At 39.7% G+C, this 27,484-nt stretch overlaps 1 protein-coding gene across 1 annotated transcript in view; it reads left to right on the top strand.

Annotated features, from left to right (window-relative positions):
- LOC124163787 (integrin alpha-PS5-like) overlaps nt 1-27,484 on the top strand; it is a 66,207-nt gene that overhangs the window by 12,530 nt on the left and 26,193 nt on the right. The window contains exons 6-12 of the mRNA XM_046540872.1: nt 350-449; nt 5,563-5,754; nt 8,717-8,893; nt 18,267-18,400; nt 18,692-18,839; nt 23,146-23,296; nt 26,617-26,971. Of these exons, the coding sequence (XP_046396828.1) occupies nt 350-449; nt 5,563-5,754; nt 8,717-8,893; nt 18,267-18,400; nt 18,692-18,839; nt 23,146-23,296; nt 26,617-26,971 (1,257 nt within the window). The remainder of the gene's footprint in view (nt 1-349; nt 450-5,562; nt 5,755-8,716; nt 8,894-18,266; nt 18,401-18,691; nt 18,840-23,145; nt 23,297-26,616; nt 26,972-27,484) is intronic.

Here is a 27,484-nt window from a genome sequence, read left to right as displayed (position 1 = left end):
GAGTCTGCCTATTTTAATCCTACTCCAATTCAATTTTTAGTTGTTTACATGCCTATCTTTTATAATGCTGCAGGAGCGACATCTCCAAATACTACTGCCTTCTGTTGATTTTTTAAGAGGGTTTTAAGATCTCATGAAGCACTTTCTTTACATATGGAGCATTTATCATATAACTAACTTGTGCAGTGCATTGAAGCAAGAATGCTGAATAAATTTTCTTCTGTAACGGAAAACTCTCCACAAAAGAAGTACTTAGACAATTTTTGACTTCACGATGTCTTTTAGTCACAATGTCTGGCATGGAAAGCGGTATGTAAAGGTATGAATTATCCTTTTATACATTTTACAGAAGCAGATGCAAGAGATCAAGATATTTGGCAAAGTCAGGAAAGCAAGATTTGGATCAGCTGTGTCATACCTAGATGATCTAGACTCAGATGGGATCGGTGGTAAGTAGAGATGTGCGAATAGTATCCATGAATACTCGAATACCTCGAATACTAGAGAGTATTCAATATTCGAGATCTCGATTAATTATGTTAAAGTTACAATCTTGAATACCTTAAATACTTTGAATTTTGTGTCATACACTGTCGTGCGCACGTCGTTGGTAGTTGACTCGGAAAAATGTAGTAACTCTAGTCGTTTAGTGCATGCAGTGCTGTTTTAGGCTAGTTGACGAACTACATAAAATTTGCAGATTAGAGCGGTGAAATGAGTTCAACGTGGGGATCCAAAAATGATCGGGTAGAAAATCCAAAAATCCCCGTTTTCCACCACCAGAGGAACCTCAGTGCCTTGGGGTAGTAACTACGTAGCACAATTCCCAAAATCCTCTACCCCCTCCATCCATCAGCCCTCTGCCCCTCCTCCCACGCTTTCATCCTCTCCAAAATCAAACAAAACCCCAGCTCGTGCAGGGTTCCTATTACGAAGGCCATAAATGAAAAGCTTCAAAAGAAAATATGTACATATCAAGTTGTAGGAGAATAATGGAATCGTGTTTCACTCTTCCCTCTTTCTCTCCCACTGACCTTTTCCTGCCTACTTGCTTCGAAGTTCCCCATTTCTGGAGGTCAACTACTGCATGAGTCATCTATTAGCCCAAGAGTGTCTAACAATGACTTTCAGCAATTGATATATTACTCGTTTATTGGATTGAAATATTAGTAAAGTGCGCATAATTTAAAAAAGAATAAGACCAAACACAACTTATTTCTGACTTAATTTAGGCGTTTTATGCAAAGAAATAAATGTCAAAATACAATTCTGAGCTTCTCGGAAGTTGAGGCAGTATTTTTTTCTGAAAACATATATCAAGTTACAATTTATGAGTTATGCTATAAATCTCTATTGTCATAGTCACAGACGAAGGGATATTTTCTCAGGATATTTGGTTTCTCCCTGCTAGCAATTCGAATTCATCTGCTATCTTGTGAGAACTTCCAAAGATGGACTGAAAATAATTGAACAAAATCTGGTGGAGAAGTGCGTGTATTTTGCAAAACGTCTCGGATTGTCTGCTAGCACTTGACAGAGGGAGTGGGGGTAAAGCGAGCTACCTGTTGAAAATAAGAAGCTGGATGAAGACGAGTATCAGATGGGCGTTGCCGCGGAAATAGCATTTGGTAGATAAGATTGTATGCCTCAGATAGAAATCCATCGTAGCAGTGTAAATGCCAAGATGGCATGCAATCATTTTTCGCGAGGTGGTGTGCCCCCTTAGAATTTTAAAAGAGATGTTAGTTGAATCAACTATATGCCCAAATTGTTTCCATAAAATTAAAATATGCCATTAATCAGCTAAATTCCTGTTTGAATCCTTTGAAGGAAATCACAATTACTCGCCAAAACCTTGGGTTTCCTGCTGCATAGGCAACCTAGTCAAACATTCACACATTCTTCGTTTTATTTCGTCCATCCCCTTGAAAAACAATAGATCGAGGTTCTTCTATATACCTTTTTATTTAAACATTCATCAAGTGAAATAGAGGAAGAAACGTACATTTAATATGCTTTGCGCAATGCAAGTATTTGAAGCATTTGAAATTCGAGGTATTCGAATATTCGAACAATAATTTAATATTTGAATTTGATATTTGGGTTCGAGAATTCCGCTATTCGCCCATTTCTAGTGGTGAGGAATGATGTTATAAAATATATATGAAGTGGCATTTTGATAATATCAACTTTTCCTCTCTAATGAATCTGAATCCGTCGTGAAGCGTTTTTTATTATCCTGGGCTTCCACCATGTTGCTTCATGCCTGATGAGGACAGTTTTTCTGGTAATCCTTCAGGTCAGAAGTTGTATCATCATCATCATCATCATTAGAAATCATCAGACATACAAAAATCACATTAGATGCACAGAAAACATGCTTTCATCAGCTAGTCACCAAGGAAGCCTTTGCAAGAATGATTAATTTTTACCCAGGCATAATCATTTATGCGTAATATGATTCATGCATGATTCAGTGCATTGTCATATTTATGCAGTGATTGAGTGCTGATAAACATTTGAAAATTGCTAATTATAATATGCAGACATTTTGACCAATTTTTTATGTAAATTTCCTCTTTCGTGAAGCTTTGACTCCATTATTGTTATATGTATTTAGGATTCAGTAAAACCAATGCCGTTTCAAATACTGGCCAAATCAGATGACTTCTTTGCTATAATTTCTTACTATGGTGTTAAAATATTTTCATTCTTGCGTTTGTATGACTGAGTACAAAATTATTAGCATTTGCATTGCTCAATTTTTTCCTGTGTTTGTGGCTGGGAAAGCCTATTTAATTAGCTTTGGGTATGTCACTTATGGTAAGCTAGCAACGGATACAGAAAAATCTCAACTCGATGGGAGGGGTTGCAAAAGATATTTTCAGCTACCTATACTTTCATTGTAATGAAAAATAATCAAGTTACATGCAAAATTTAGGATGGTTTTATTTAAACTGATAATACCCAAACATAAGACAATGCTATCTTATGATATAAAAAAGTTACAAATGTGGTTCTGCAATGTTCGGCAATGCAGGCAGTCCCGCAAGTGGGGGGCACCCTCCTGTACCCCCCCATATGTATCTGCCACTGTGGTAAGCGCTGCACCCAAGATCTACTGTAATTATTAGCACCCACTTTGAGGAAAATTATCCTAGACGATCCATTAGATGTTTTCTGTAACAAAAATTATGTTGGAGATGCTAATAAGCTGCATTTTTAAAATCCATTTAAAATAGGTCAGTTTAGATAGTCAATAATCCTATTTTATGTGTACAAGAACGAAATATGTGATGTTTTAATTTATATATGTAACTTGAATGGCAATTGGGAATTTTTCACAGCGCTTATGTTTCCCGGAAACTGGAAAGGTAAGCGCCAGAAACTTGAGAAAAATTTAAATATTTTATTCGCTGGGAAAGTGTAAAATCATGCATTACTCATCCTTGTTAAGAAAATGAAACAATGTAACAAATCATAAATAAAATAATTGCATAGGATAAAGCAATTGGCATAGTGTAATCAACACATGAATACAGTGGGACCGCGATGTATCAGTTTTCAAGGGGATGGACAAAATATAAAACGATGAATGTAGGAAAACGGGCAATGCAGGAATGTTCGACTGGGTTGCTTATGTTGCAGGAAACATAGCACTAGGGCGAGTAATTTTGAAATTCTTTAAAGGAATTTGCATGTTTTCAAGAATATTTTAATTTTATGGTAACTTTTTGGGCACATTGTTGATTTGACTAATATCTCTTTCAAATATCCTAATGAAACACGCCACCTCATTGAAAAATATTTGCACGCAGTCTTGCCATTTATACTGCCAAGATGGATTTCTCTCTGACGTAAAAATTTTTATCCATCAAACGCCATTTCAGCAGCATGCCCACCTGATACTCGGGTTCATCCAACTTCCTTTTTTCAGCTGGTAGCTTGCTCTACTCCCACTCCTATCGTCATGTCTTACTGGACAACCTGAGGCACTTTGCAATATTCATGTGCTTCTTCCCCCAATTCTTCTCCCCTTCTTCAATTATTTTTAGTTCATCTTTTAAAGTTCTCACTTGTTTCTTCGGAAGGGCCATGGCTCCAAGGCGAGTGCAAATAGAATTAATAAAAATGAAACCTGACTTCGTTAAACCCAAACTGAAAACACTTCCTGCACGATAAAATTGCAACTTACCCTCTCACTTCTAAGTTGTGCAGAACCAGATTAGCCGATGATTTCGAATGCTAGTAGGGAGAAAAAATATCCTAAGAAGACATCCCTTCCTCAGTGACTGCGACAAGAGAGATTTATAGCATAAATCATAAATTGTAACCTGATACCTGTATTGGGAAAAAAAATGCAGCATCAACTTCCATAAAGCTCTGCTGCAAGGATATCGAGTTTTGCCGGATTGCTAGGTCTCCATTGTATTTTGCCAACTATTTCCCTGCTTAAATAATTTCAGGAATAAGTCGTGTTTGATCTCATTCTTTTTTGCTTACGTGCTCATTAGGGTGGTACTTATTCTTCGATTTTTCGAATTTCTTTCGGGACACCCCCTCATTTTATCCCAATTGGTGTAAAAACATTTCGTGTGAAAGATCCGCAGAGAAAAAAATTATCCGCCTTGACCGGGGTTCGAACCCGGATCCCCCGATTTCCGGTCGGGTGCTTAAGCCAGGTAAGCTACCGAGGCATCATTCTCCCCTGTGGATATTTTTGGACACTACCGGACTGTAAAATATTATTGCAATTGGATAATGGGAAGACGTATTGCACTCAAAGTTGAGAAATTTTGGCATTTTTGGCTGTTTTTTGGATATGAATGGCGATAAGAAGGCACTGGTATTTTTCAACTGAATTTCTATGGTAACAAACGATACATTGGATATTTTACGTTCTGCATCTAAAATATTTCCCAATTGTAACCAGTGCATCTCGAGGTAAGGCCGCAAGAGTGAGCCCATGCCACCCCAGGCAGACATTTAGGATGGCACGAGGGTTGCATTACAATGGTTAAGTTCTAACAGCACATATCTCAAATTCGACTGGTTTGAGATAGGTATCTTAAGCAAAGTGTAATAACAAAAAAAATAAAATACAAGCAAAAATCAACTCATTGTTTGCAAATTAATGCTTCTTTTTCAGTTTTATGAACTTTTGGTTTGTAATTTCAGTCATTTGTTTTCAATCGTTTTTTGCTCTCCTGAAAAGTTCGTATTTTTGAGATACGTGTTGTTAGAACTTAGCCATCGATATTCTCAATATTTGTTGATCATTCTCACTCATCGTAAAATCATAAAATTCTTTAGATGAACTTTAAACTTCATCAATATAACCTTGGATGCTATATTTATCACTGTTTATTGCCAAAACGTACAAGTATTTGGGCTTAGTGATTTATTCTCCATAGGTTTTGAAATATTTAAAACAGAGGAACATTAGTGTCTGGAGACTTCACGAACTTTGCGTCATAGACACTTTTTTAAACCAGCAGAAGATTTGTTACTTTCTCAGTGTGTGCTCTTATTATAAGGCTTTTTTGTGCATTTTATTTACAGAGATTGCTGTCGGGGCACCATATGAAAATGATGGTCGTGGTGCAGTTTACATATACTCAGGAAGTAAAAATGGCATAATTACCGAACCTACTCAAAAGCTGGATGCCCGGTATTACACAGGTATACCATTGAGAGGTTTTGGAAGCAGCATTAGCCCTCATCCAGCTGATATTGATGGAAATGGCTGCTATGGTAAGCTCTGCATTTTATGCATTTTCTTTTGGTGTTGCCAAAAATCATACTTTAAAAAGTTTTTTAAAAATCTGATACCACTTAATAGCCATGTTTTTATTTCTGAAAATATTGGAAAAAATCAATCCCTAGTTCTGAATGAGAAAATTACCTTTATGTACCAGGGATGAAATATTTTTATCTAATATGACTTAAATTTCCATGAATCCAAAAAATTTATTTACATTTTTTAAGGTTAGAAAAGGTAATTGTTCCTTTAATTTAGGGCAAAATGTCCTCAAATAATAGCTTTTGGGAATATGGGTATGTCTATTACATATTGCTACAACATTTTATCTACTTCAGCCATATGTGAGAGTCATTAACTCGCTCAGGGAATACCACTCATTATGGGAAGGAATCAATAGTAGGAATGTAAACAGAAATGAACTACTTGACACAAATGGGCAAGATTAAAGGGGTGGCAGAGTGGCATAGACCTGCTCACAAGGAGTTTGTGACATCATCAACTCATTAGTGAAAGGGGCAAGGCCATCAAATTTTCTTTGTGAATATCTCGGGAAGTAGGCGATGAATCGTAAAAGAGGAAAAAGAACATGCATCTCAATATTTTTGGAACTATTACAATTGACGTTAGGGTGGTTTCCTATTTTTTTAATTCCTAAATCAAGAGATTATTACTCCTGGAATACATATTTCACACATTTTAAAATGAAAATACCTATTTTTCGTGTTTAAATGAAAAGTGAAAATTTTCAACCTCTTGAAAATGTAATGGCTAAGTATGAATGCTGGGAAAACCTGTGTGACGTCATTCTGGTTCCGGCTGGTGCCATGTGAAGCCAACTTGGTGCAAGGCTATGAGTGCCGCCATGATGCAGGTTGATAGCAGGTAGCAGAATACCCTGCTAGCATGTAGCGCTTGGCTTAAATAAGGATAGTTAATACCCATTCAAACGAAGGAAACTTTCCGACCATATGCAATTTCAATTGGTGGTTATTAAGAAATGTTTCCATGAGCTCTGTGCCTCATACATGCATTGGTAATCTCAGACGATGAAAAAATTCTGACTACTCGTATAGCATTTGGGTCCCTGTGACATCACGTGGAGTAGCATTGCATGGGCACTAGGGCGGATCGCAAAAATCAATTTTTTTCAAATCCATCTGGCCCAATGAAAAAAAAGTTGTGGGACCGACCAAAAATAAGGCCTGAAAAATTTGAGACCTCTACGTGAACACGGATAACCCAAACTTTCACTTTAATGTCTTGTAACATTCATCATCCATGTAAAACAAACAATAAATTATCATTTATGCAGTTATTCTGCTATTTTAGAATGCTTCCCGGACTCATTTAGGGCTTTCTTTGCCAGTTCTCAACCACAAGGTTGTACTCATATTAGTAATGCTCCATGTAAAGCCTGGTTTAGAAAACCACACATCGATACCTATGTTATCATAGAGACAAGAAAGTGGTTTGCACCAATGCTTCTAAACCACTGCTCGACGTCAAAAACTGCACTGTCAGGCACCACGCCACTTAGTCGCATCTCGCACAAGCTGCCCGGGTAGCAACTGCTGCGGGACGTGTATCCATGATCACGGAGCGAGGTCGCGCACTGCGAGGCTTGGAAAACAGGAACATGGAGTTCCCATGAATGCAGCTGAAGTATACACTAATAATTAATATTTCATGAAACATGATGCATTGGAAGGATAAAAATGATTTTATTGGAGTAGCGGTAGCTGTGTTCTCCTTGTTTAACCCTTAACCGGTGACGTGCGGTCTGAGAGACCACTGCGTTTCTAAAATTATGAATATTTTCAAAATTAAGATTTCAAAATATCTATAATTCTTGTTAGCTTCATGTTTTTGCATAGCAAGGACATCTCACTCTTAAAATTTATCGTTCCTTTTATGAATTTCTGTAAATTTCATTTGAACTCGATTAGTGGTCTGTTAGACTGCACGTCACTTACTAAGAATGCATCAAGAAAAGGAATAAGCGGGATAAATTTCATGGCTACTTACTACTTAGCCTTCCAACTTTAACATTTAAGGCCTTTTTTGAACCTGGCGAAATATTGACGCATAAATATAATATGTAATTATAACTCAAGTGTTTTGGGCATCAGTTTTTTGATCCTGCTTCAAATCACAATTTTTTATGAAAAATTGGTTGGTATTGGGAGTGTAAAAATTTTAATACAAGTTTTAAAATATTTAAGCATTCAAAGAAAAATTAAACAAAACAATAAAAATGGCAAAGCAATATTTTATGAATTTTTGATTTATTGCGGTCTCCTAGACCGCAATAAATCAAAAATTCACGTCACTGGTAGTGTAACAAGAATTGCACGTCACTGGTTAAGGGTTAATAACCATATTTTATTTCAAGGTGCTACAATGATTACAAAATATCGTAGGAGCACGAATATGAATATGCACGAGCATGAATAACTAATGGTGGGTAACGAATCGTAATCAATGCCTTTCGTTTTCTATGGTGAAGGAAACTACTCTATTAGACCTACATTATGCCTACGTTGAAGTTTCACAACTCAATAGAAGAGTGAGTTGGAAATGGAGCTACATAATAGTTTCAACCGTGAAAAAATCTCACAGCTCATAGAAGGGCATACGGTTTAACTCTCGGAATGTCTACTCCCCGGATAACACATCTGATTCACTTTTTGCATAATCTTAAGGATACTTTGAATAAAACCACGTTAGTCAAATGGTAACCTTACCAAATTCTAATAGAGTAGTTTCCTTCACCAGTTGTCCATTGACATTTTTCTTCATCACGCCACATGATGTGGCCAATTAAGTTGTTCCATCATTTTCTTTGTGTTTTTAGAAGGCTTCCCTCTTCTCTCACTCTTTGAAGGACTTCCTCACACTGCAGATAAAAAGCTTAAAAAATATTTGATAATTTTGTGTTCCTTTTATGACCAGATGTTGCTGTGGGTGCCTATAAATCTGGCCATGCGGTCGTTTTCAGAGGACGTCCTGTGGTTAGATGGAAGATATCTCCGCCACATCACAAATCTCATATCCTCAGGAATGCTACCCAATTTACTATCTTTGCAGCATGTGTCACTTACTTGGGAAACCATGTACCAAACCATCTTAGTAAGTACACATCACGTGAAAATTTTTGGAAATATATATATGTTTGGTCAAATTGCCTCAGACCAGGGCCAAATCAAAGATGGGGCTAGCCAAGGGGAGGCTAACCCCATAGGGCCTCTCCAGGGGCGCAGCCAAGAATTAAGGCCTGGGGGGTTTTTAGGCACAACTAATACTTTGGGGTGCGGGGGTATTGTATACCCGCCAGGGTAAGCAGGAGTTGCAGGGACCCTCCTCCCGAAAATTTTAAGATTAATGGTTCAAAATGACTAATTTACCGCTTTATGAGAGATATTTGATCAATCCTAACTCTATTCTATAAGTAATACTAATCCATTGAGTAAAATGGATTAAACTTAAAAATTTCTCTGAGCACTGCAAGGGGGTTTAATCCCACAAACCCCCCCCTCAAATAATGAATTGTTATTAGAGATGTGCGAATAGTGTCCACGAATACTGGAATACCTTGAATACTAGAAATTATTAGATATTCGAGGTCTCGAATAGTTATGCCAAAGGTACCGTCTCGAATACCTCGAATACTTTGAATTTTGCGTCATACTCTGTTACATGCACCTCGCTGGTAGTTGACTCGGAAAAATGTAGAGAACTCTACCCAGACGGCACAGGAAGTTTTCGTACCTGAATACGAGGGTGGACCATCAAGATACAAAAATCGCGCTTAGGAAGTTACTAAAAAGGTTTTGTTTCTTTATTTCCTTTAATGACGAAAAAAGATGCAAGAGGACTGGCAAATTCATATGCATCGATAAAATTGTATCTCATCGATAAAACTGTATTCGGTCTGGGACTATTTTCTTTCGCGGGTGGTGCCATCGTGCCATATCCTCCTAGAAAGATCACATGCCTTCACAAGCTGGCACCAGCCGTTGGAGATCGCTTCGTTTACGTCACGTCTCACCACATTTCAGGGATTTTTGTGGTTAAGTTTGTGAAAAATAGAGTGTCTGGTAATGGTGAAGTTTCCCTTATTCTTTAATTTCATTCACTGGGCTTCAGAAACGTGTTTGTGAGATATTTTTGTTAAAAATGCCTTCCGTGTGTGTAATGTCGGGATGTAATGGAAACTCCGGGACATGGCTCAAGTTTTTAGCTTTCCAAAAGATCCTGAGTTGAAGAAGAAGTGCATTTGGGCGATAAGAAGAAAACATTTCACCCCTACGAAAAACTGTGAGGTATGTACTCTTTCTCGCTGTAATTATTTGGATGTAATTTTAAGTTAGAAGTGGCTTCGGGATGTTGATGCATCAACATCCCGAACTATTCAGTACTGAAGTACTATAGTACTATTCAGTACTAAAAATGGTGATTCAAAATATTGTAGCAGCAATTCTTTTGAAAATTCTTGCATTTTAGTTGTCTTTTTTGTATTAATTCATTTGGTGAACGTGTGGTTAAAGGAGAAACTAGGAATAAGCTGCCAAGTTTATAGGATCGAATATTGCTTCTTAGCTTGCCCTATGGTGTATTACACGTCGGCTTTCATCATTTCAAATTATCTTAGGCTATAGTTTAAAACAATAAAAATATCAGGCATACAAATATTTACTATATTTACGAGCCTAGTAATTTGATTTCTCATGCAGAAATACCAAAAATTGGAAATGATTTGACCTAATAAGTTACATGGTATTTTATTATTTATTAATTTTAGGTGTGTGAGCTTCACATCGCACCTTGTGATATCAGAAAATAATCTGTGGCCTTGGACGAGAAGACGAGGAGAAAATTCTTGCTGAATTGAAGGTGCCCACCCATACAAAAAAAAATCTGTGCTTGGCTGTACTAAAGCTGCACTGTAACTGTGCTAAAAGGGCTGTACTGTGACTCTACTTAAACTGCACTTGAATTGAAACATCGCAGTACAGTTATAGCACGGTCAGAGTGCAGTTGCCATAGCACAGTCACAGTGGAGTTGTCATAGCACAGTCACAGTGGAGTTGCCATAGCACAGTCAGAGTACAGTTGCCTTAGCACAGTCATAGTGCAGTTGCCATAGCACAGCCACAGTGCAGCTGCCATAGCACAGTTTTTATTGTAATACTCTGTCCATGAATCAATAATTGAGTCTTGATGTGGCTATTGCAATTCCTGTATATCTTATTGAAAACAAGAAGCAGAATTAAATCAAGATAGGCCAATTAGCAGAGATACATAGTTCCCTTTTTAGGTGTTTGAAGATTGGTTGCCTGATCCAATCAGAAAACCGCAAAGAGATAACAGTGGCCAAAACGACTACACTCATTCGAATGTTGACTAGTCTAAGGAAAGATAAACCATATTCCTAACAGACACGCACTGAATTTGTTACGTTCCACTTCCTTAATATGAACAAAGTTTATGGTACTAAAATATTGCTATCGAAGCCCTTAGGTTCTATGAGAAAAATTGACAAATCCTATTCTGCACATCAACGGGCACTCAACATAAAAACCACCCAAATTTACTTCAGTGCTATTTGTCTAGTTGCCACAAATATGCCCACCTCGATAGTTTTTGTTGATGAAGTTTCAGTACTAACGCCGTGGAGCACAATAAATGACAATAAGATATGGAAATAAAAGAAATTTATTAAATACAAATATACTCATTAAAGGGAAGGTTAGGGTTGCGATATTAACCTCGCCTCAATTAACACACTAAAGTATTTTCGACCACGTTTATTGAGATGGTAAGCGATACACTTGTCCAATGTCTCTCACGCGAGATAGTCCATCTCCATTGCCCTCTCGTAAGCGTCTCTTTCTCGAGCTGGTCAGGACGCTACTCTGTGAAAGGGCGCCAAATCCTGCGGGTCCCGTTACCCTGCCGGCGCCAAGGGCCTTCCGCCCGTCTCCCTCCAGGCGGTGCTGCCTTCCGGCAGTGGCGCGCTGTGGTTTGAACGCCCGCCACATCACCCCCTCACCAGTGACAGAGCTCTGGAGATCTGGAATGATACAGAAAGAGAAAAGAAAAAAAAAGGAACGGAAAGGGGATTGAACGTTGGGTGGTCATGGGGAGTTAGGTAGCGAAGTCGCGAAGGTGTGCTGGGAAATGGACTCTTCGACCAGATCTAGTGCTGCGGCCATCGGCAGCCGGCGCCCTCCCGTCAGGCTGGGGTAATGGTGGCTGCTCGGTCGTCTCGGCAGGCGTCGGAGTTGATCTAATTCTGCGGCCATCGGCAGCCGGCGCCCTCCCGTCAGGCTGGGGTAATGGTGGCTGCTCGGTCGTCTCGGCAGGCGTCGGAGTTGCGGCCTCCCGGAGTGGCCGAAGAATGGTCATGGGTGGAGCTGCAGGCGTTGAAGGGATGTCCTCAGCGGCGGTGAAAGCGGGTTTGAGGCGGTCGATGGAGACCATCACCTCTCGCCCACGAATGCGCAGCACGTATCCTTTGCTGCCTCGCTGAAGCACCTCGAACGGACCCTCGTAAGGCGGCTGTAAGGCGCCGCGGAATCTGTCATCTCTGACAAAGACAGAAGGGGAGGAAGCCAAGGTTTTGTAAATAAAAACAGCTCTTTCACCATGGCGAGATGCAGGCCGGGGGCTCAATTTAGACATGTGCCGCCGCAGCTGCACCACGTAACTAGACTGGTCCTCCATTGTGTGGCCAGTCGATGGCGATAGAAACTCGCCAGGGAGTCTCAGCGGTTCTCCGTACACCAACTCCGCGGAGGTGGCGCCGAGGTCATCCTTAAATGCTGAGCGGAGGCCCAATAGGATCGCTGGCAGGAAATCCGTCCATCCTTGAGATTCGTGGCAGCGTATGGCTGCCTTCAGTTGGCGGTGAAGACGCTCAACTAGCCCATTGGCAGCAGGATGGTAGGCAGTTGTCCTCAGGTGTGTTGCTCCTGAGAGGTCGGCCAGCTTCCGGAAAAGGAGGCTCTCAAACTGGCGGCCTTGATCTGTGGTGATTCGGCGGGGGGTGCCAAAACGCGAAATCCATTCTCGAAAGAATGTTTTGGCTACCGTCTCCGCAGAGATATCAGGAATGGGAATAGCTTCCGGCCAACGGGTGTATCGGTCGACCAAGGTGAGGCAATATTGAAAACCACCGGAGTATGGCAGGGGGCCCACCAGGTCCATATGTACATGCTCGAACCTGTGGCTGGGGGTAGGAAAATCACCTATCGGGGAGTTAACGTGCCTCGTCACCTTATTCTTTTGACACGGCACGCAATTCCGGGCCCATTCTTTGCAGTCCTTGTTAATTGATGGCCACACAAAACGAGAAGTCACTAATTTGGTGGTGGCTCTCACTCCAGGGTGTGAAAGGTTGTGTATCGAGTCGAATGCTTGGCGACGGAAAGCTGGTGTGACATATGGTCTAATGTTTGAGGTAGATGTATCACACATTATTTGTACACTGCACCCGGGGATTGGCACTTTCTTGAGAATTAAAGTTGTTTCAGATTTGATAAGGGAGGCCAGTTCCTCGTCAGTCTCCTGGGAACGGCCTAGTGCCTCAAAATCAATACCACGAGTCACTTCCTCAATTCGGGACAAGGCGTCCGCAACGATATTGTCGGCCCCCGCTACATGACGGATATCCGTTGAAAATTGGCCTATCAGGTCAAGGTAGCGGAATTGCCGGGGTGAGCACTTGTCGGACTTTTGTTTAAATGCATATGTTATTGGTTTGTGGTCCGTGAAAATCGTGAAAGTTCGCCCTTCGAGCATATGTCGGAAGTAGCGAACTCCACGGTAAATGGCCAATAATTCCCTATCGTATGGGCTATACTTCTTTTCTGCAGCATTGAGTTTTTTAGAGAAGAAACCCAAGGGTTTCCAACCGGTGTCTGTCTGTTGTTGCAGAACTGCCCCCAGGGTAAAATCCGAGGCGTCGGTGAAAAGGCCTAGGGGGAGGGAGGGAACTGGGTGGGCGAGGAGGGCAAAGTTGGAAAGGGCGTCTTTGCACTTTTGAAATGAGAGGCGCAATTCGGGCGTCCATGTGATCTCGTCATTTCCTCGCACTCCACCACGTAATAAATCATTGAGTGGCGCCTGTAATGACGCCGCGTTGGGTAGGAAACGTCTATAAAAGTTGACCATACCCAAAAACTGACGTAACTGTTTGATAGTCACCGGCTCAGGAAATTCTTGAATGGCACTAACCTTGTCTTTTAATGGCTTTGTACCGTCAACACTTACGCTATAACCTAAAAATGTCACTTGTGACACACCAAAAACACACTTGGAGGGATTGATAACGACACCGTAATCACTAAGCCTAAGGAAAAGTTCGCTTAGGTGGCGCTCGTGCTCGTCCTCGTCTTTAGAGGCGATCAAAATGTCGTCCAGATAGGCGTAAGTGAAATCTAGGCCTCTGAGCACCTCGTCAATAAACCTTTGGAATGTTTGCGCCGCATTGCGGAGTCCATATGACATAAAAGGAAATTCAAAAAGTCCAAAGGGTGTGGTGATGGCGGTTTTGGGAATATCTTCCTTGTGCACAGGAATCTGGTTATATGCCCTTACTAAATCTATAGTTGAAAAAATTCGGGCTCCACTAAGGGAAGAGGAAAAGTCTTCTATGTGAGGGACGGGGTAACAATCGGGTATAGTGCGGGCGTTCAAAGCGCGGTAGTCACCGCAGGGGCGCCACTCGTTACCTTTTTTCGGGACGAGGTGGAGGGCTGACGACCAGCTGCTGTCTGAACGGCGGGCGGTACCCATTCGCACCATCAACTCGAATTCCCTCTTGGCTGCTTCGAGCTTATCCGAGGCCAGGCGTCGGGGTTTACTGCATACGGGCTGGCCGGGAGTGGTGCGTATGAAGTGCACGGTTGAATGTTTTGTCTTCCCGGGGGTTCCTGCCGGGCGAGTAATCTCTGGGAAATGGGACAAAAGGGTGTGGAAACGGGACTCACCAACAACCGCTTTTATTTGGTCCCCGGAGTGGACGCCGATGCTACCGATGGCATGCAGTGAGGTGGTGCCATCGATAAGTTTGGCGTTTCTCACGTCCACCAAAAGTCCAAAATGAGTTAAAAAGTCGACGCCAATGATTGGCTTCGATACGTCGGCAACCACAAAACGCCAAGTGAAATCACGACGAAGGTTAAAATTCAAATTTAAAGTTTCCCAGCCGTAAGTGTGAATAATTGAGTCGTTCGCGGCGAACAATTGATAATCTGTCCGCGTCCGTGGTCCTTTTACATATGAGCGCGGATACACTGATAGGTCCGCTCCGGTGTCCACCAGGAATTGCACCTTAGTGCACACGTCGGTCATGAAAAGGCGGCTGGAAGTAGGGCAAGGGTCGGCAGCCGCATTTACAACCTGCCCGGGATGTTTTCCGGAGTGTAGGAGCAGGGGGGAATGCACTTGTGAGCGTCCTCGCCGAAGCGCCAGTGGTACCAGCAGACATTCGGGTCGCGAGGGCCTGGTGATGTAGGGCGTGAGGCACTTTTTCGGGAGCGGGAACGGGATCTGTGACGGCGATAATGAGGGTGCCCCGAGACGGAGAGTGCGCCTACCTGCCGGGTGAGCTCGTCCATTCTGGCGATGAGGGAGGCCATTATCTGCGAACAGCCTGCGGCACAGGTTTGGGAGGTGGGGGCAACTTCACTTACACTGAGGGAAGGGGGAGGCGTTGCACGAGGGACCACTTCGTTTATGCGGTCCGCTAAGGACCCAAGGGCGTTGAGGTCTGGGGCATCGTGAGCCGCTAAAATAGCGTGCAAATGGCTCGGTAGACGTGAAAGCCACAGCGATCTTAGGAAATCGTCCGTGACGGAGTTACCCGCTAAATCCCGCAAATGTCTCAAAAACTGGGATGGTTTCCTATCCCCCATCTCCTCATGCTCCAAGAGGAGTTTTAATTTATGCTCCTGCGATGCGGAGAGTCTTTTAATTAATTCACTTTTTAAAGTATTGTACTTATCAGAGGTCGGAGGGCACGATATAATGTCTTTTATAAAACCGCTACGCGCAGGAGGTATACCTCCTGCGCGTAGCGGTGATCTAGCTGCGAAACCACGAACCAAAATTTGGTTTCGTCCTCCTTGACGCCAGCAAGATAAAATTGTCCTTCTAGCTGGGAAAACCATAGAGAAGGCTCCTCCGGCCAAAATGGTGGTGCTCGAACGGCGATGCGGTCCGCGCCGGGTTGCGATGCTGGTGGATCGGGCATCTTCGCAAACACAATATAATAAACAAAAAATAAGGAAAACTATTTACACACGCACATAGCACAGGATCACAATAAAAATATCAACTTAGAGACTTGATGGCCAAGGATTCGCGCGATGTCGGCGGCATGGCTAACGGAACTCGGCGTGGTCGCGCACATGGTACGAAAAAAAAATGTTTTTTTTTTCGAGAAAATAATTCGCGCCGGGGGTCACCACTGAAGGGAAGGTTAGGGTTGCGATATTAACCTCGCCTCAATTAACACACTAAAGTATTTTCGACCACGTTTATTGAGATGGTAAGCGATACACTTGTCGTTACACATTAAGATCGATTTTTCGAACGGGCGGCACCGCCCGGAGCTGGCTGCTGGCCGCGGGAATTGCCGTACTCGACTGGATGTTGGATAGTGAATCATTTTAAGCACATTTATTTCAAGTTGGTTTGTTGTCACTTTAGGAAAATGAATTCATTCCTCTATCCATTTTTACTGACTAGTGACTATTTACCAAATTTCCGAATGCAAACTAGCTGACTTGAAATTCTGACGATTCCGCTCGTGCATTTTACCCCTTGGATGGGTAAAACGGCTCTATTAGCCTGCTTCTAACCTCAAAGACAAAATAGATTTTACAACCAGGCCACCAGCCTGCAGCTGGTTGGTATTTGCCCGTCCACCCCATGCGGTAGTCGCGAAAAGGGGCTTTTTATGACCCCACGTTTGACCCCCAAAATCTATTTTGTTTTATATAAATTGATAATAATTATGTTGGAATAAAACATACCCACAGCAAAGACTTCATAGCGCTTTATGAAGTACGATGCGTCACGACATTCCATGAGCCCAGGGAGTAGCCGCGGACTGCGCGGCACGGTAAAAACATCGATTTTATTTAGTTTGTTGCTAACGGTCGCAGATTATTTCCGTGGATGAAGACTCTGAAAGGCTTGATGTAATTACGATGTAAATATCTGAGAGCAACTCGGTGTCATCCTTTTTATACAGCCACACACGGGCAAAAATGTTACTGAAATTAGCGTCCGCCATTTTGTACTGCATCGACGATAAATATTGCGAGACAGTAAAGAAATCAGGTTACAACAAAAGGAAAATAAATGTAGTAATAATATATCATAGCATTTATTCAATAAATGTGCTTAAAATGATTCACTATCCAACATCCAGTCGAGTACGGCAATTCCCGCGGCCAGCAGCCAGCTCCGGGCGGTGCCGCACGTTCGAAAAATCGATCTTAATTTCGGCGTCGCTGGTGGTCGCAGCTGTACTTCCGATTATCATAATCTATATACTTTGTTGTATATGTGGTGTAAATATCTCGAGGTAACTCGGTGATCCTTTTTTTAAAATCCTACATAAACACAAAAATTTGACGAAAAACAGGGTCCGCCATTTTGTATTGTATTGGTCACAAATACAACAACTAAGTCGTGAAAGATGATGGTAATCGATGATAACAAACCGTTTAACAATTTTATAAATTTTTGTTGCTATTGAATGACTACTTAAGGTGTGACATTAGCTTAAATATGCTGAATTTCGAAAAAAATTCAAAGAGGGCAATTTGCGCCAAATTTGTCCAACTTTGAGGCTGTGTATTTTATATAAAAAATTAGCCTAGGAAAAATATTTTGCGTCAAAAAATGCACTAATGTGTTGGCAACAACTGTGCAAAGTTTCAACGTCCATACTCAAAAAAACCATTTTCGAGGTTTTGTCCAGCTTTTTTCGATTTCAGCCCACTGTGCGCCTGCTGAAAATAAGAAGTTGGATGGAGCTGAGTATCAGCTGGACGTGCTGCTGAAATGGCGTTTGGTAGATAAGAATGTATACATCAGACAGAAATCCATCGTAGCAGTGTAAATGCCGAGATGGCATGAAATCATTTTTTTGCGAGGTGGTGTGTCCCCTTAGGATATTTGAGAGAGATGTTAGTTAAATCAACTACATGCCCAATTGTTTCCATACAATTAAAATATTGCATTAATCAGCTAAATTCTTGTTTGAATCCTTCAAAGGAAATCACAATTACTCACCAAAATCTTGTGTCTTCTGCTGCATATGACACCGAGTCAAACATTCCCGCATTCATCGTTTAGCATTCGAGGTATTCGAATATTCGCGCAACTATTTAATATTCGAATTTGATATTCGAGTTGGAGAAATCTGCTATTCGACCCATCTCTAATTGTTATAATACTTATGTGTGTAATTTCTATTTTTCAGCTGTGTGGAGGGTTTTGGATTTGGATCCTATTCTTAAAAGATGTCACATAAATAACCAGATGATTTATGAAGAAGAGCTAAACCTGACGAGAGGAATAGAACATTGTGAGGATATTTTAATCAGTTTAACAGATGTGAGTCCAAGAAAGAATATTTCATGCTTAATGAGGAATAATTGATCAAATGATAATTTTATTTAGCAAGTAATGGGTGGTAGGCCAACAAGAATACATACATATAACTGTTTTGAGTGCATTTTTCCATCCCAGTCATGATCAAGTTAAAAAATGTATGTATTGGTGTAAATAATGGATGAATTGGTCATTATGATAATGTATTAGTATAATTAAGTAATATTAGTTACTATTATAATTGGTTATCATTATTATTTAATGAGGATCTTAATTTATTATTCTATTGAACAGGTCAAAACAAAAAACCTCATTGAACCAATTGAGATTAGGATGAGATATCGATTGCATGCAGAAATTGGTAGCAGCCGGAGAGAAGAAGGGTTGGAAATTCATCCAGTGCTCGTCAAAGTCAATGGATCCAGTACCATGGAGGTTCATAGTAAGGCTTAATTTGTAACAAAAATAATTATTTTTTTCCAAAACATGAAGATAATCAACTATTAATAGCTTTATGAGTCGCTCAAAATCATTGTGGGAGCTCCACGAAGCCCACAGGCCATGGGTTTCTGTAATTATGCGAAAAATCTCCAGGGAAAAAATCATTCACCTTGACCGCCTTGACCGGGATTCGAACCTGGATCACCTAATTTTCGGTCTTGTGCTTCATCCAATTAAGCTATTGAGGCATCATTCTCCCCAGTGGAAATTTGGGGACTATACTGGACAAGGTGTTATGGACTGCTGAGCATATGATGCCACAAGCAGTACAATCACAGCAGCACAGCACCACAGCCGAAGAGCAAAGCCCGAACTTTGACCACATAGAGGCGGTCGCTCTTGTCTGATTTTGCCTTGAATAAAAAAATTAATTTCTGTAATTACTTTTGGCTCTATTTCATATGGAGTGGAATAGTGAAAATAACATATGATGTATGTCATCAATTCTCTAAGACAATGCAATTCATACTGTAGTCTAAGGAATTGAAATTCGTTGGTAATGTACCTATGTAGTCAGCAAAGAAAGAAGACCATCAATTTTGATGACTAGTATTCAGATGAAATGAATTCAAATATCGATTTAAATGTACACTTATGTACATTTGTTTCAGCAAATATATACTTGGTGCCATAATGAGAAGAAGCACAAGTCATGCCAATGCATGTTGAGTGTGCATTATACCCACCTACAACTGCTGTTTTTAAATTGGATTAATTGAAAATTTATAAATTGCATTTAATGTACATTAGTAACAAGTTTTTTAAATGGAAAACTCCACACAATGCAATTGCCTGAATAAGGTTTCTGAAGGCATGAATTTCTATTTTAATCGGCATTGATCCATTAATATCTATGATGATGGTATCAAAACTGGTCGATGTCAGTTGTTTACGAGGAATCCATGACAAAGTAACAATGACACTTTGACATTGAAAATGATATGCAATATCTCTTTGGAATCGATGAGAACCAATCATCGTGATCACAGAGTAATTACTCTATGTCATGATTCTACTCACCCCACAGGCAACTTTCATTTTATTTCTTGATGACTCAAACACCATAGATTGAAAGCTCTGTGAAGGTTTTTGAAAATAACGTCCATTAGAGGCAAATATCAAACTACACACTAAAAAAAACATCATATGTATTTGTGTACAATAGGAAGTGCTAGCCTGGGTTGTAGGATTCATGGATCTCTCCTGGACTTTGTGAATAATTGTTCTCAGATGGCAACTGATCTCAGCCTTGGCATTAACTCAGTATTTTTTTTTTCAGCTAAAATGCTAACAGTTGAAAAGAAACTATAAAGCTCAGTTTGAATCAAATTGATGGTTTATTCTTCAAATGAGAAAATTTGCCAAACAAGTTAGCCAGTTATTATTTATTAACATGTGTTCATATTGTTACAACTAGGGTTCCTCAAAGTACAGCGTGTTGAATTTAACTATATTTCTCATGGCTACAAGTTCATCAAGTTTTTGAATCTTGAAATTATATTTGGATATTTTTCCCTGGTAAATACTTCTATTGCCAATGAAAACACGTTGTTACTTCCACAAAATACACAGTTTCTATTTATTACCGGTTTCGGCTATTACACCATTTTCAAATACAGATACATAGTATTTGAAAATGGTGTAATAGCCGAAACCGGTAATAAATAGAAACTGTGTATTTTGTGGAAGTAACAAAGTGTTTTCATTGTTAATATGGAACCCTTCCACCACGTAAATGCTTCAAGTTTTGATTTACTTCTATTGCTTTTAAAAAGATGGGGAAAACATGTGATGAGCAACCAACGAGGCAACAAGTTATTTTCCTTGAAGTGTAAATTATTGAAATTCAAAAGCAATACATATTTGTTTTAAAAAACAATGCCAATATAATAGGCTGACTGTGCATTGAGCTAAGAAAGGGTTAGAGGATCTAGTCCAGTGGTCGGGGTAATAGCTGGGTTCCTCGTTGAATTGGGTCCCAAATCGGAGGGATGAGAATATCAGGGTAACTCCACCTAAAAAAGGAGCTCCTTAGAGAGAGGTTTAAAATATTCTCATGTTATTGTATGGTAAATGGTTGTTGGTTGCATTTAGTCACTGGCAGGAAAGAGTGAAGATTGTGAATTTCCTGTATTTTAGGTTTTGTACTGGTCAGGGAACTCATGGAAATATCAAGTAAACCATAATTAGAACTGGAAATGTTAGGGAATTTAGATAGCGGTCCGGGAAAAATTACAGAGGCGTATAAAAAAGGTGAAAATAGAGGCTGAACGAGTGGAGCATTGTTTTATTTGAGCTGTGAGTTGGTTCTTTTGTTTTTTTGCACTCGGAAAGAGAGAGAGGAGAAGCCAAAGAAGAGGTCACTGGCAGAAAATTTGGCTAATCTGTAGGCCAACAAAGTAAGGGCTAAGTTAGCAATTGAGAAGGGTGTGGAATCAAGGGTAATAGATGGTCGTATTTGGTATTCTACTGCAATAATGGCAAGCTCAGGATTAGTTTAGTTTTTTTATGATGATTGTGTCAATATTTTACACACTCAGATTTTTAAGCAAAGACAGCTCAGATTTTACATGTTATTTGTCTTTTAATTTGGGCTGGAATATGTTTTTCTGGTGGGAGCATGGTAGCCTACCGTTCATTTCAAATATCTTTGCAACTGAGAGGCAGGCCCAAGTTTTTTTGGGGGGTTGAGAGCAGAAAGCATGTAACTTCCTGAAAACCAACCAAAATGCAATAGGTGTAGCCTATGATCCGGGAAATTCAGTCCCTTTCAGACCTCCATGATGTATGCTTCTTGAGTTACCTGGGTAGCCTTGAGTTAGGTGTTGCCCAGTGGGAAGAGGGTTTTGGTGACAGCAGATGAGAACCCTGGATGGGCCTTTAGAAGGATACAATCACCAGGGCCAGGAACCAAGTCCGAAACTTATTCGCCTAGTTATCTTGGGGAGGGGTTTGGTGGGGAAGGAAAAAGGGAAAGAAGTGCCACTGTGATAAGGAGCGTACCAACACCTCCAGGGTGAGGATAAGGTTAGAAGGGAGGAAATACGGAAAACCCACGCTATCATTAGGGCAACATGGGCTTCTACTGGTGAAAACATAATTTAATTTCTCCTCCTTAGGAAAGTAAAGAAGAAGAAAAACACTACAGTTTTCTGTAGATACGTGGTTTTTGAGACAGTTTTTCGTTACCATGCATGGACAAAGTCTTTTTGTTATTTGATGGTGGCTCAATTCTGGTCCTATGACCTTGGAGACCACCTCAAGCTCCTTCCCTTTGATATTTTTGTATTCAGATGTAAAAACAAAATGTAGGAGTAAATAAATTATTATTATTTTAGGAAACATGGCAATGCCCGTGTCTTTCCCTCCTCATTCCACTTCCACAGTGCCACAGGTCCCACCACCTACCGTGACGTATTGCCACTCTAAATATCCTCAGCTTGCATGACTGGCTAGTTGCAAAGATATTTGGAAAGGATTTCAGTGAGTTAAGGGTTTGACTGTGCTGCTTAAGGGTCCCCGGGTTTAAATCCCAGGAGAAGCCTTCGAACACCCTAAGACAGAATCCTCAAAGTGTGAGTGAAAAGAACAGCCTCCCTACCTTGAATGTGATAAATTACATGCCTGTGGCTTTGTATGGGGTGAGCTCTACCATCATCTATTGAAACCAACCTTATGGTTGAATCACTGAGTGAGTGGTATTACACTCTGAAAATAAATAGATTTTTTTAAGTTAATAGTGGTTGAATTCACTTTGTGGAAGTTATGCATAGTAATAATGAAAGGCACTTGTACTTTCCACAGTGGTTTAATTGCTTAGAAACTGGTTTCGATGTATTCTTCGTCATTATCAAGCAGTCGTGCTTGATAATGATGTAGAATACATGGAAGCCGGTTGCCGAGTAATTAAACCAGTGTGGAAAGTACAAAGTGTCTTTATTATTACAATAGATTTATTTCCCATAATATACATATCCTGCTACATTTTTCTATAAAATTCCAAAATATGCAACCGCTCTGCTGATATTGAGACATTGTGACTGATATTAAGTCAGGTACTAAAAAATTTGGACTGCAAATCAGGGAAAAGTCAGGAAAAACCAACACGTAAAGTTGCTTTGAATTGTGTATCTGAACTGGATGATGTCTCTGTGAAACAGAACTAGTTGATTGAAGTTTTATATTTGTAATCACAAAGTTTTTTTCATTTCAACCCACGACTAAATTTGAAATTGTTTTGTCCTCAGATACTAGCTATGGATTCTGCCAAAGCTGCCCAATATCCAGAGAGTCAACAGACTCTGTGATGTATGTTCCTTTTGAAGTTGGTTGTGGAACAGATGACATCTGTCATTCTGACTTGGCAATCAAAGGAATCCTTCCGCAACTGAGCAAAAGGTATGTTTGAAGCAGTTGATTACATAATCAAAAGTAAAGAAAAACTTTGTAATTCCTCATAAATATTTAATGTGAGACCTAGGTTTCAATGTGGCTTGCCATCATCTGGTACAGATGAACTGAAGACAGAGAATAAACACAGAACTGTTTTTAAAAATCTAAAAAACACAACAGTCTGAGGATATGGGCAAGAGGTGTAATTCCCAGGGGTGGAGTTTGGCTAAAGAGGTGGTCAATGGGCGTAAGAGCATATGGAGAGGATTTGGGATTTCCATACTCACATTGTCTCCAAAAGGAAGGGGAGGTACCCTATTGGAAATATTCCAATCGAATTTTTTTTAACTGAAAAAATTTACAAATATACAAATTCATCCAATATGATAAACTTATTATAAGGTGGGATAAAATTAAAATCTAAATTTCATGAATCCCGAATTCTGAATAAATAAAATATGTGAACAGAAATTAAAGTTGAAATATTTTTGGGAGCAGTGTGATAAAATCTTTAATTGGGCTTAATTTTCAGTTTTTTCTTAATTTTGAAATTTTCAATTGAATTGGCAGATTTTTTCCAATAGGGTTAAGACATTTAATAGAGTTTTTGTCAACTGAATTTCACCAAATTTTGATATGTTGTTAAGAGTTAGCTGCTCTTACATTTGGTTGAAGTATAAATATTTATACGGTGATATGCTATGGAAAATTTTTCTAAATAGCCACCAGATGGCAGCTTCTATCAGGTTTGCTATCTGGCCAAAAACTTACAAAATAACTCATAAGATAGCCACTGGATCAACTGATAGATACGTATCACTATGCATTCTGCGCACTGGTATGCTTGTGTTGTTTGTGGCCAGCTTCAGTCCGTGTACCATTACGCTTGTGGATGCAAATGGGTAAAGTGTGTAAGAACAGAAGGTATGGAAGGGGGGGAGTGGAATGGATACAAAATTTCTTTTACAACATGTTTCTTATTTTCAGCACTTCTTAGCATTTGAAACTGCTCTAATGCATCGAGTCTTGGTCCCTATTTATCTAAATGTAGAATATCTGGTGTAAAGTCACTCATATGGCTCTCATCCATCAGATGTTTGGCAAAGAGAGATGCCGGTCCCTTATTCCTGAAGCATGATTGAATTAGAATTGGAATGTTTTATTTGTCCGCATGATACATTGCACTAGTCACATACTAGGCAGGTATATAGGACACGTCAAGATATCAAATATTAATTTAAAGTATGATATACACATCAAATGTAAAATGTTACAATGTGAGGCCTTCCAACAGACTCAAATACTCATTAATACTATAGAAGCACTTTTCGACGAGGTAAGTAAATACAATTTTTTTTAAAACACAAGTATTCTATCTTCACATTTTATAGAGGCAGGCAATTGATTATATAATAGTGATTGATGTAATAGTATCACAGCAGATTGTGACATCTGTGTACAGGGAAGATTCGCCATATTTTCAAAAGAACCTGGGTTTCTTTCGTTAAGATGATTTGTTTGGTGTCGCACCAAAATGGGTCCCAAGTGAGCATAAAAGGAAAATGTTGCCTGAAGCAGAGCACAAGTGGTACAATAAACTTGAAAACTTATTTTCTCAACATGTTATAAATAATTTACATTCTTCATTATAAAGGGTGAATAAAATAGGTGAGTGGTTTTCTAAAGACACAATATTAATGATAACAATTAATTTCGAATAAAAATGAATTAATTGAAATTTATGCTTGAAAACAAGTTCCCACTACATACTTTGGCAGTTTATTTGCATATAGGTTTCAGTTAGCCACGAATTTCTTCAACCAATCCCGTTCCCCACTTTCTTAAGGCTTATAAAAACATTTGACAATAAGAAGCTATTCATAAGGGAACTGCCAAAAACACATATTGTTAACCCTTTCGTGCTGGACCTTCGTTGAAGGAAATTCTTCCTCAATACGAGTCTCTTGAAAGTTTTCTTTACTCCTCTGTACGAAGCCTTTCCGCGTCGACTAAAGGCAGTGGGTCCCTCTCGAAAAATTTTTGGACCCAACTCGGTGGGGCACTGATCTATTTCCTCGGCCTCTGTCCCAGACCCTAGAGGGATTAAAAGCCCCTTCCTAACACGAGTCCGCGGTCAACTAGCTAAAATATTAACGCAGAATATATGCAAATACTTGTTGTTCGTATCGATTTTTTTTAATTCAAAATGATTTTCGTGTTTTTTTCTGAGTGTGCAGAAATTTTAACCGAAGTTCTAACGTTTATAAGGACGGATTTAGTATATTTACTTGTTGTTCTATAACTCTGTTGATATTAACGTTAGAATTTCGTTTGAAATTTCCATGTGGTCAAAAGTAAGCAACAAATATAGTTTTGGAAAACACACTGCAAATAACAGTAGTTGACCGCGTGGAGAGGATAGGAAAAGGCCGACCTGAGCGGCCGAAGAAGGGGCTGGGCTCGCGCTAAGGCGGATCGTGAGGGGCGACCGCGTCCGTGGGTCTATTGTGTCCGCCACGGTCACTTTTTTTGACCTGTGCCGCACAGGCGCAGCATTCGTTGGTTAGGATAAGAACATTCAGGACGCACTGGTGTGGCATTCGTAGTTGAGGAAAAAAAATCCTCGCCGCACAGGTGCGGAATTCGGCGCGAAAGGGTTAAAAGTAAAATGTTTTGAGCACTTTTGGAAGTTGCGTAGTTTATTGAATTTTCAACTTCCTCAAATGTAATAATTTGAAATTTGCAAAGTATTTGAATAGATGGATGAAAATAAAGGTTTTATTCAGAATCAGCATCAAAAAACACATAGTAATCAAGTATTTAAAACTATAAAAATAGTCATATTCGGCCTGTTTAATTGAATACATATATTTTTTTGTAGAGATTAGCAAAAAACACTAATGTTCAAATGGGTGTTTTTTTTATTCATAGTAGTCTAAATGGTTTTTCAGAGAAAAAAATTAAAGGATTAAATTTGAAGGAAATTTTACGTCGTTAACTTTGGAACTGAAAACTTTTTCTGTAAAAGCTGCTAAATTCAAAGTAACAAAAAAAAGTTATAATGTTTGGACTTTTAGCCAGTTATTGCAATATTGCATCATGAAATGTTGTTAGTAAACCTCATTATTGGACTTAAATAGCAGCCCAAAATACATATAAGACAGATAAATCAAAACTACCCCAAAAATTCCCTCCAAAGGCCCTCTTTGACGACATATTGACTGGACTACATGGAATCTCATCGCTTGTGTTAGCATGGAATTATGTCAAACGATCATTGTTTTTTGTTGTTTTTACCTGCATTTTCTTTTCATATCTGATTTCAGTGGGAGTGACGAACATCCAGAATTTGTGATTGGTTCAAGTAAAACGCTGAAGTTGAAAATTCATGTATCGAATAAAGGTGAGCCTGCATATCTAACACAACTGGTCATAGAGCTTGGATCACCAGGGAAAATAGCAAAGATACCACCGGAATGCTATGAGATTCCAGCTTTGACTTTTGCAAGTCTCACTGAAGAATCCTTGGAGGAAAAAGCTAGTGTTAATGTCTCAAGTGGATTCTATGAAACCCATGACAGTGAAGAATCCTCAGGAGCCTCTGGCCCAAATCCTAGGATGAACAGTAGTTCCATTTACATTAGATGTGACATGGATAACCCATTGCCTAGTAATTTATCGGTGAGTATATTTTGTCAGTGGTATTGTCCAAGGAAAGAGGACATTTCTAACAAAAATGGAGTCTCCTTACAACTGAGAATATAATTGATGAAGCTAAAAAGAAATTAACTGAGCCTAACATTTGTAATTTGCTTCTTTATGATGATGAGGCATAGGCAAATATAGCAGTGGAGAAATCAAGCAGGTCTGGGCAAAATACTGGCGGAGAAATATTTGAAATATAAAAAAATACCTTTGACTCAGGAATTTGAAAAACAAACTTCAAAATAATATTTTAAATACCTTTTAAAGAACAAACTACACTTGTATGGAACGGAAGAGATCTTAAAAAATATAGCCTGCCATGGCACATTATGAATATGTAGTTGCAAACATGATGAAAACGATTCTAACAATAACAAGGTAATCTCTGAAGCTAAATGCTCCGGAAGAGTTATCAGAGCTACTTCAAAAGTATTCCACTAATGTATATTTTATTTTAGAATGGGAAAATATCAAATATCTGTATTAGAT

Source organism: Ischnura elegans, chromosome 8 (genome assembly GCF_921293095.1).
Source record: "Ischnura elegans chromosome 8, ioIscEleg1.1, whole genome shotgun sequence".
NCBI lineage: Eukaryota > Metazoa > Arthropoda > Insecta > Odonata > Coenagrionidae > Ischnura > Ischnura elegans.
Note: the sequence above shows the minus strand (reverse complement) of the source record. Positions and strands in the feature narration are given on the sequence as shown.